This window comes from Silene latifolia, chromosome X (assembly GCF_048544455.1).
Source record: "Silene latifolia isolate original U9 population chromosome X, ASM4854445v1, whole genome shotgun sequence".
Taxonomy (NCBI): domain Eukaryota; kingdom Viridiplantae; phylum Streptophyta; class Magnoliopsida; order Caryophyllales; family Caryophyllaceae; genus Silene; species Silene latifolia.
The window spans coordinates 311,824,748-311,835,630 of record NC_133537.1 but is presented as its reverse complement, the minus strand read 5'-3'; the positions used below and the strand labels follow the sequence as shown (position 1 = coordinate 311,835,630).

Here is a 10,883-nt window from a genome sequence, read left to right as displayed (position 1 = left end):
AAAGTGCGCATGTTGACTTGGATTTCAGCATAATCCGCATATTGTTTAGCAAACTCGATTGCGGCATCGTCCCAAGTAGCGATTTTCTTGTGCTCTAGCGAATAGAACCATTGTTTTGGGATGGTGTCCAGAGATGAAGGAAAGATCCTTAAGAACATCTCGGGTTTAATGCCTTTGATAGACACATAATCCTTGAAGGCACGGATATGGTTCAAAGGGTTTTCATGCCCCTTGAATTTAGGGATATCCGTCATGTTGAAGTTGGTTGGAAACTTGGAACTTACAGCCTCATACTTGCGATTATTCTCCCTATAAATGTCATCCCCTTTAAGAGACATTAATTGGTCCTCTAATTATTGGAGTCGTTTCTCAGCTGCACTCATACCCATGGGAGGGTTTTCATCCCCGAAGTCATTCACGAAGTCATCAGCGATTTCACTTTCTCGAGGAGGCATCCTTGTTTCCACGGCATATATTCGGCCCTCAATGGTGTCAAGGCGATCATACACTTGGTCTTGAGTAACTTGGAGACGATCTAGCGCGGTTAGGATTTGATTATTACTATTCTGGAGTTGATTGAAGTTCGCGTCGCTTGTTTCAGGCATCTTGGAAACTGAATAAGAGATCGATGATGAATCAAAACACGATCGACCACTCTAGCACACTTACTTGAAAAGAAATGTTTTGACTCGTGAAGTGGGAGTGTGCCACTTGTGTCAGTGAGTTTTGAGGAAATGACAAAGTTTGAAAAATGTTGGTCCTAGTCAACTTTAGTGTAGTTGTAGGAGTGGACTCGAAGTGAAGTTTTGAAATGGGTTTTGAGGCCCGAATTTTGACTCGACAATTGGACAGAGTTTCGGCTTGTTTTGCGCTAACATTAGGCCCAAGTTCGAAATTTTACATGTTAAAGAAGGATTTTGAACTTTACAAAAATCGTCATGGTTTTGTTTAGAAAAGGGTGATCACGTATGGTACAAACAATATACAAGCATTATAACGGGATGCTGAGTGCATTTAAACGGGTTTTGGATTAAAGGGTGGGTTGCCATACCGAACAATCAAACCCGAAGTCTGTGGAGTGGCTCGTACCAAACAAGAGTAAGGCCGATTCCTAGTCCATTTCCTCAAGTAGTGAAAGTCCTTGATACAAACAAGAGCAAGTACCATGGTATGGATGACGTCAATCGCTATCCATCCTTAGGCCCAAATAAGAATTAGGACCGTTTAGACGGGACGATTGGTCGAATGGGTTGGGTTGGGCCTAGGAAGGCCGAATGAAACGATCTAGGAAGACCGAGTTATGAAAACCGACAATTGTCTTGTACAAACTATTCCCTAACCTTGTTCAAGTTTCACCCTTTTGGCTACACGTAAGTGTATTATCCCCAGCGGAGTCGCTAAACTGTGGACACGGGGCCACGGGGGCGCTTGGGAAACAAGCGTTTGCATTTGTGGAGTCGCCACCAATTTATTGTGGAAAATTGGAAACCGTTCGAATACTTCGTGCCATGTCAAGACACAAAGTAGTGACATGAACACCAAGAACTCGTTACCCTTAGCATTCTATGTCTAGAATGACTCTCGTGGATGCCAATGAACACGGATGTTCACAGAGATCTGGAGTAAGGGGTGAGGGTACGTATTAGGAAGCTCTTTTGATCGAACACCTAATCCCGCCCGCCTTGATAGCGACCTCTACTAATGATTAGGGAAGTTATCTATACTCGATATATTGTCGATTATATGCATGCAATGCAATGCAACATCCAACATTTTAATCCTAACATGTGAGAATTAATACTAAGTCGGTAAACAATTAATTTAGCATACAATTAGGTCGAATCGGGATTTAAGTTCAATTACATGTGAAAGTATACAAGTAATAAAAAGTACAATGATAAATACAATAAAAGAAATTACAGTAATGAAAATTACAATAATTACGTCGGGTTTAATGATTTATGTCGAAAATACATCTAAAACGGATAGCTTAGAAAAGAAAGAATAAATGAATGAACGAACAGATTATTAGGTGATAATACGAATAATAGTTAATTAAATACGTAAACTAATAAATTAGGTCAAGGCAAAACGGGATTTCAGAGAGAGAAGTCAACCAGGAAGAGGCGCAGCAGTCACTGCGTCTGTTCCTTGGCTCAGTTCTGGCTGTGAAGCCGGAATTGCAACTCGTTAATATTTGTTGGTCATTTTAATGATCGATTATATTATTTGACTCGGATGAAAGTGATTATCAGATTATTTACATGCGATTAACGGTCATGAAAGCAATAAACATGGATGAAACTAATTAGGACGAATTATTACAAGGTTAAAGAGGATTAATTAACAAATTAATAACTAAACAAATTAATTAGGTTAAATAAACTATTAATGATGAACTAATGATGGATATGATAATAAACAGGTGAGAATATATCAGAGATCGAATTCGAGAAACCCAATATGAATGAATCGAATTTCTAAAAACCGAATTGACTTTAGTGACGAAAACCGGTAAATATTGGTTATTTGGGATTTAAGTCGGGAATTAATGAGATGAATTATATGTTAATAATGATGAACAATTTATATGTCAAATTATTATGTTCAGATTGTTATATTAAAACAAGGAACAAATGAAAACAAAAGAAAAAAAACGAATCAACGAAAGACGAAGGAAGAAGAAAGGAAGCAGGAACTGTGGCAGCCTCACGAAGAGGCGCAGCAGGTAATGCGTCCCTTCGAAGAGGCGCAGCAGTTGCTGCGTCCTTTCTCGACGGTTGTCATCTGATAATCCGTAAAAAATGGTTTTAAACAAAGGGTTTTAGAAATCGGTTTAATTGTATTTTCGACATAAATCTTACAACATGATTGCAATAAATGAATAACAATGAATTAAAGAGAGATTTACACCCTCAGACTTACATGTTTGACGAAACGACTTGAACTAAGTTAACGATTAGTGATTCTCGACTCGAATGTAGACGAAAGTGCCCTCGTAAGAGGAATTAAAACAGATTGATTAAAGTTGATTATGGTGGAGTTGGTCAAATTGGTCGGTCATGCAAAACGAGGCTGGTACTCAGAAGGATCCGAGCTTACGTGGTCGAAAGTTCAAGCACGTAGACGCCAGAAAGTAAGAACGTGGTCTAGAATGCAAAGGGAGAAAAGAAGGGCGGACACTCGCATGAGAAATATGTGAGACCGAAGGTCCCTATTTATACTAATCACGTGGAGGAAGTAGGGTTTTTCGGAGAAACTTTGGAAGTGAATCTCGAAAAGATATGAAAAGATACGAAAAATACGCAGAAAAGGACTTGGGAAGAGGCGCAGCAGGCACTGCGTCTCTTAGAAGAGGCGCAGCACCTGCTCCGTCCTTTCCCAAGTGGTTTCCTCCTGCGGAAGAAAGATTTCCATGTTTAGTTTATGGAATAACGGAATAATTTAGTTTTCCTTAATATTTTGTGTGAATATTACGGGAAATTGTTTACCAAAGATTAAAAGATTTATAAAATATGGAATAGAAGTATCCTGAACATTCCAGAATATTCCGACTCGGCATTTTAATGGCTGTCAGAAATGAAGACGGTTTTAGGCCCGGACTCCAAATGTACTCTAATTACTGTCAAAACGACCGTATCGGCACTTAGATGACATTTAAGAGGTAGACATAAGTGTTTGAGCGATCACTTGACGATAAACTTACGAACTGTCACAAATCGTTCCGTGTACCAAACATGCGGCCCAATCATCACCGGGTGGTTTGCGGGAAGTGCAGAAATGAGGTATCTACAATAACCATTAAAAAGAGAATAGAAAATATAATTACTATTATAATCAATATTAATCATCATAAAATACAAAGGAAAACCATAGGATACAAAATTCATGTAATCAGCACACAAACCCCAAACAAACAATAATAATTAGCAAATATAACATATAACCCTAAACAATAGTAAAATTATTAGGATCGGTAAAATCGTGTTACCTTGTTTATAAGGAATTAGATCGAGTAGGTGAATGGGACGAAATAGCGCAAGAGATACACGTACGTAGCGAATTAAAACTTAAAAGGAATAGCTAGTACGTAGTATTGGTAACGATATTAATTGGGATCTGATGATGACCATGAAAAGTAGTCATATGAAAATCGACAACTCCATATTGTGGCGCACAAGGAAATAACAAGGGTTTTATAACAAATAGGTTTAGGCCACAGGCTAACAATTGAAAGTTTGGATAAGAATAAAATTGGGCAAAAGTAAAAAGGAATAAATTTCTTACTCAAGTTATATATTTTAAAATATTTGGGTATTATAATCTTCCCCCATTAAAAGAAATTTCGTCCTCGAAATTCGGGTTTAGAAAACATAAACTAAATGTTTTGCGAAAATGAGTGGTATTACAGGTGCACTCCTTGTGTACCGCTTTGTCCATGCTAAGATTGAAGAAAGAGGTAAAGAAGATGGCATTTATGTGATAAGAAAAGGGGATGCAATCGGGGACTTGACCTTAGAATCCAAATTGTACGTTGAAATTCGAGAGAAGCAAGCAAGTGGTGTGAAGATCCAAGAGTGGAAAGGAGTGCTAGAGAGGGGTGAGCTTTCAAGGTTTGAGTTGCATGAGGACGAAAGTCTTCGATTCGAAGGGAGGTGGTACATACCAAAGGATGAGGAACTTAAGAAGAAGATCATGAATGAAGCTCATAAAACACTTTACTCGATACACTCGGGTGGTGATAAGTTGTACAAGGACCTTAAGAAGACCTTTTGGTGGTCAAACATTAAGAGGGAAGTGGCGGAATTTGTGGCAAGGTGCATGACTTGCCAAAGGGTGAAACTAGAACACAAGAGACCGCAAGGGAAAGTTCAACCACTAGAGGTGCCAGAATGGAAGTGGGAGTCAATATCTATGGATTTCATAGTGGGGTTACCCAGAACACAAAAAGGGAACAACATGATTTGGGTCATTGTAGATAGGTTAACCAAATCGGCTCATTTCATTGCAATGAAAGACATTCGAGAAAAGTGGAATTAGGAAATACATATTGCAAATATGTGGTCACGTTTCATGGATTCTCGAAGGATATTGTAACGGACCAGGATTCGCGATTCATTTCAACGTTTTGGAAAGCGCTTCAAAACTCTTTGGGTACTCAATTGAAGATGAGTACGACCTTCCACCCAGCAACGGATGGGCAAACGGAGAGAACCATCCAAACCTTGGAAGACCTGATTGAGACCTTGCATCTTGGAATTTGAGGGCTCTTGGGAAGATAGGCTACTTTTGATCGAATTTTCTTACAACAATAGCTACCATGATAGCATTGGCATGACACCGTTTGAATCCTTGTATGTGAGGAAGTGTCGAAGTCCGATATGTTTGGATGATAGCACCGAAGCCGTTTTTTTGGGTCCTAAAATGTTTTAAGACATGATTGACCAAGTCCATGTAATCCAATTTCTCTCTTTTTTCAACAACCTTTTCAACAAAATTTTTAACCGACTTTTCCATGAAAACTGATTTTTCCTCTTTCCTCCATTAATTCTTCTTTCCTCATGGCTCGTACTAGAGCTCGGATTGCTAAGGCAAAGTTGGCAATGGCTTCGCCGGTAGCTAAGGATTCTATTGATGGTTCAATTGTTGAAAATGGTGGCCTTTTGGAGGAGGATTCTTTTACCCAGCCGCGAAATCCGGGGACGGTGAATGATCTTATTGCCTCCGCCATAGCTGTTGCTGGTATAGCTTCGTCTTCTCCGTTTCTTCTACTGTTCATAATACTGTAGCTATGCCGTTAAGTGATTCTTCTCAAAAAATGGATACTAATGAAGTAATAATTCCTTTGGAAAATTATGATACAGCTGTGAATACTACTGTTTCTCCATCTGTTGTTAATAATACTGATAATGATGTCATTCCTAAGGAATCAGTTACTGTGAATAATGTTTCTGTTAAACCTAAAAATTGGGCTTCCATTGTTAATAATACGAAGCAACAGGGTATGGATTTGTTTTTTTTTTGTGAAAATATAATGAATTCGGAGACCATTGATTTAGAGGAAAACGATTTTGCTGCTGAATTGAAATTGTGGGAAAATACTTTGATGGGGCATATAGTGGGTTCTAAACCTTCTGTTGCTGTGGTTCAAGGGTTTGTTTCGAAATATTGGGGGAAATTTGCTAATCCTGTAGTACAGTATTTTCGGAAGGGCTGGTTCTCATTTCGTTTTTCTAGTTCTGAAGAAATGAATGTTGTTCTTAAGCATGGGCCATGGAAAATTGGGGGTAATTCTCTTGTTCTTAAGCACTGGTCTCCTATGTTCTCTTGTGAAATGGAGAAAGTTTCTAAAGTACCAGTTTGGGTTTTATTTCCGGGTCTTGATCCATTTCTATGGTCAGATGTTGTGCTAAGCAAGATTGCAAGTAAATTGGGTAGGCCTTTGTTTGCTGATCCTGCCACTACTACTAAAGTCAAGCTCTCTTTTGCTAGGGTCTTGATTGAAATTGATGTTTCTAAGCCCCTATCTGACCAAGTGATTCTTAACATCCCTTACTTAGGGCAGGTTACTCAGAAGGTTGTCTATGAATGGTATCCTTACTTTTGTAAAGGGTGTGGCAAGTTGGGTCGTACTTTGGATTCTTGTAAGTGGGAAAAAGCTAAGGAACTGTCAGCCAAGGTTACTAAGGAAAAACCAGTTGTTGAGACTGCAACTTGTATTCCTTCTGGGTCTGACTGCTCTGACCAGGCTATTGGAACTAGTAGTCAGGAGCTAGGTGGTACCTCAGATGCCCTTTGACAGTTACTCCATCTAAGGTGAGGAATGTAGACTCAAGCTCAAAGCAAGGTCAGAGATCCTCTCCCTCTAGAGGAAAGCTGTCAAAAGGGGGGTCTGTAAAGCACTCAGTAAGCCCTGTAATTTCTGTGGTTAATCCTATTAGGGTCTCTTCTCCTCTTGTTGAAGATTTGGAAGCTACCTCTATCCCTTCCTCCCCCAATCAGTTTTCCCTTCTTGTTGATCAGGACTTACTGGTTGAGGATATTGTGGTGTTTCAGGATGTTGGACTAGGTGGTACCTCAGTGACTAATCCAGCACAGGCAGGGGTTGTTTTAGAGAATGTAGGCTCGGTTGGCCGAGATCTCTAGAACCCACTCCCGACTCTGTTGGCATTAGTGCTTTGTAAAGCACTCAAAGATGTCCAAAGACTTCCTTAGTGGCTACTCGTAGAAAGTTGTTGTTCCACCAGATAAAACTTAAATGAAAGTTGCTGCCTGGAATGTTAGGGGTTTTAATAATCCTATTAAGAATAGTGAGGTTAGGAACTATATATATGAGAATAAATTGGATGTGATTGCTCTGTTAGAAACCAGGGTTAAGCAACACAAAGCTAAGACTATTCTTAAGAAATATTTTGGTAATTGGCAAAGTATCTGTAACTATGACAAACATTATAATGGGAGGATTTGGATGCTGTTTAACCCTCGAACTGTTTCCATTAGTGTTACTCAGATGGAGGCTCAAGTAATTAGTGGTTTGGTTCATCATTTTGAAACTAACATTGACATCAACCTTAGTATTGTGTATGGTAGTAATGATGTCTTTGCTCGAGAGAAGATTTTGTGGGACTCTCTTGATCTGGCTACACCTAATCCTTGGATAGTGTTAGGAGATTTTAATGTTGTTAGATACCCTGAGGAGAAGCTTAGCCTTAATCCTCCCCTTCTTAATGAGATGTTTGAGTTTAACTCATGTGTTTCTGACTGTCATTTGGATGATATTAGTAGTTCTGGGTGTGACATGACTTGGACTAACAAGCAAGAACCTGAAACTAGGGTTTGGTCAAAGCTTGATAGGGTGCTTGTCAATCCTTCTTGGATCTCTTCCTTCCATGGTTCTCATGGTGTCTTCCATGAGGTTGGTATTTCTGATCATTCCCCAGTCTTGGTCTATATTTCTGAGGATAAAAAGATTTTAAAGAGATTTAGTTTTCTGAACAGTTGGGTGGAGCATCCTGATTTTTTGCCCACTGTCCAGAAGGCTTGGTTTTCTCCTACTGCTGGCAGTCCCATGTTTTGTTTGTTTGAGAAGCTTAAGTCTGTCAAGCATGCTCTTTCCAAGCTGCATAGTAAAGATTTTAGTAATATTTCCCTCAGAGTTAAGGAAGCTAAAGCCCAGCTACTTTGTTGTCAACGGAAGCTTCAATTTGATCCTTTTTCTGCTGACTTGATTCAGGAGGAGAAGAAATGGATGCAGGAATTTACTAAATTTAAGACAGCTGAATTAAATATCTTGCAGCAAAGAGCTAAGCTTAAAAATATTCAACTTTCTGATAGTGGTTCTAAATATTTCTTTGACAAGATCTCTGAACGTCAGCACCATCAAGTTCTTGGTGCAATTTGTGATCATTCTGGGGTTCTGCAGCAAGGTCCTGATAATGTGGGGTCTGCATTCCAAAATTACTATCAGAGTCTGTTAGGGGAGGCTAAATATGTTGTTGGTTTCAATACTGTTCCCATTCCTAGTGGCCCAAAGATTTCTGAGGTAGATACTGATGGTTTAATTCAGGCTGTTTCTATTAAGGAAATCAGAGATGCTGTGTTTAGTATGGACTCCAATAGTAGCCCTGGTGTTGATTGTTTTTCTGCTGGCTTCTTCAAGTCAGCCTGGAGTATAGTTGGTGGTGATTTTTATAGGGCTGTTCAGAGTTTCTTTAAGACTGGTAAAATGGCTAAGCAGGCTAACTCTACTATCCTTTCTCTTATTCCTAAAAAAGCTATTCCTAATACAGTAATAGACTTCAGACCAATATCTTGCTGCACAGTCTTTTATAAAGGTGTAAGTAAGGTTCTAGCTAATATGCTTCAAAGAGTGATTCCTTCAATTATAGGAGAAGAACAGGCTGCTTTTGTTAAGGGAAGGAGTATCCATGAGAATATCTTTCTTTCTCAAGCTTTGTTTAAAGGATACAATAAGAGATCTATTTCTCCTAGATGCCTCATTAAAGTGGATATCAAGAAAGCTTTTGATTCTTTACAATGGAGCTTTATGGCAGACATGTTATAGGAGTTTGGGTTTCCTCAGCAGTTCATTAAATGGATCCTTGGCTGTATCACTGGGACCTGGTATTCTTTGAAGATTAATGGAGGTCTCTTTGGTTTTTTTTCTGGAAAGGGTGGCCTTAGGCAAGGGGATCCTCTCTCCCCTTACCTTTTTGTTCTTAGCATGGAAATCTTATCCAGATCTCTTAGAGTTCTTTGTCAACAACCTTTGGTTTCTTTCCATCCTAAATGTAGTAAGTTGGGCCTGACTCATCTTATTTTTGCTGATAATTTAATGGTGTTTGTTCGTGGGGATGTGCCTTCTGTGTTGGCTGTTCAGCAAGCTTTGGCTTCCTTTGCTTCTGTTTCTGGTCTCCATGCTAATGTGGAGAAAACTCATATATATTTTGGTGGGGTTGCTCAGGAGGTTAGAGCAGCTATTCTGACTACTACTGGATTTTCTGAAGGAAGCTTTCCTTTTCGTTACCTGGGGTTGCCTCTTGGTCCTTCTAGATATTCTGTGAGTATGTTTGATTCTTTGATCCTTAAGATTCAGACTAAGCTGCAGCATTGATCAGTCAAGTCTCTTACTTATGCTGGTAAGGCTCAATTACTAGATGCTGTTATTTTTGGAATTGAGAACTTTTGGTGTTCAAGTGTTCTGCTGCCTAAAACTGTGCTGCAGCAGATTAATCACTTAAGTAGGAATTTTTTCTGGGGCATTAAGAATGGGGAGAGAAAGATGCAGTTTAAAAGTTGGAATAATATTTGTGCTCCTTGGAATAAAGGAGGTTTTAACATTAAGAATGTGCAATTGTGGAATATTGCCTTGTTGCTTCAATGGATCTGGAAGTTCTCTAATGGTTCTACTAGTCTGTGGGTTAATTGGCATAAAAAGTATGTTCTGAAAACTAATACCATTTGGTCTCTTGCTTCCAAAGATCAGTTTTCTTCTAGCTTCAAGGGAATTTTGGCTGCCAGGGATGTCTTTCTTACTAAATCAGGCTCTAGCCAAGTTGCTGAGGGTCTGCTTGACTCCTGGGTTAAAGGTGGAAAACTTACTATAAGCAAAATTTATGAGTATTTGCTTGCTTCCTCGCCAGAGGACCGGTTTTCTGTCTTTTTCATCGTGAGCATTGTCCCTAGTCATAGGGTGGTTGCCATTCTTGTCGCTCAAAGAAGGCTGGCAACGATGGATAATCTGCAAAGATAGGGGCCTCCAATTTGTCAACAAAGTGCGATCTTTGTAAGCATGATTTGGACAATCACCAGCATTTGTTTTTCAGCTGCTCGTTTTCTCAGGAAGTCTGGACAACTTTGACACATTGGCAACGTTTACCTGTCAGTAACTTTGATTTGCTTGATCTAATGAAATGGAGTTATGATTCTAGTTTCCAGGTTGGTTGGGCAGCAGCTTTGTTTAGAACGACTCTTGCTGCTGCCATTCATGGTATTTGGATGGAGAGGAATAGGCGAATCTTTATGAATCAGAATGCTCGCTCGACAAATAAATAGAGTCAAGTACAATGTTGCAGTCAGACTGTATATGAATCCTAGACTTTCTACTTTTGTTGATAGGCTTTGTGCTTAGTTTGCTCATTGTGTGTGCACATTTGTTCGAGCTTGGTTTTGCTTAAGTATTAGGCTTAGGCTGTTTTCTAGTGTGTTATTCTTGCAAAAAATTACTTGTAATTTCTTTCTTCATTGAAATGAAATGATAATATTTTGCCAAAAAAAAAAAAAAAAAAAACAGTCCATGTAATCCGAGAGAAGATGAGGGTGGCACAAGATAGGCAAAAGAGTTATGCCGAATTGAGGAGAAGTGAAATTGAATTTGCGGTAGG

At 39.2% G+C, this 10,883-nt stretch overlaps 1 protein-coding gene across 1 annotated transcript; it reads left to right on the top strand.

Moving 5' to 3' along the window:
• The first annotated feature begins 9,223 nt into the window (after nt 1-9,223).
• Nucleotides 9,224-10,676, top strand: LOC141620527 (uncharacterized). Its single transcript, XM_074437374.1, has 4 exons — nt 9,224-9,559; nt 9,644-10,225; nt 10,342-10,489; nt 10,618-10,676. Exons 1-4 carry the CDS (start codon nt 9,224-9,226, stop codon nt 10,674-10,676), a joined length of 1,125 nt encoding a protein of 374 aa, XP_074293475.1.
• Nucleotides 10,677-10,883: the final 207 nt, after the last annotated feature.

Excerpts from the sequence above, each read along its gene's own strand:
- LOC141620527 (XM_074437374.1), top strand. The coding sequence starts at position 9,224 with ATGGAAATCTTATCCAGATCTCTTAGAGTTCTTTGTCAACAACCTTTG. Across the intron at positions 10,226-10,341 it reads TTGTCGCTCAAAGAAGGCTG|GAAGTCTGGACAACTTTGAC; the intron begins GCAACGATGGAT and ends TCGTTTTCTCAG. Across the intron at positions 10,490-10,617 it reads TCTTGCTGCTGCCATTCATG|GCTTTGTGCTTAGTTTGCTC; the intron begins GTATTTGGATGG and ends TTTTGTTGATAG.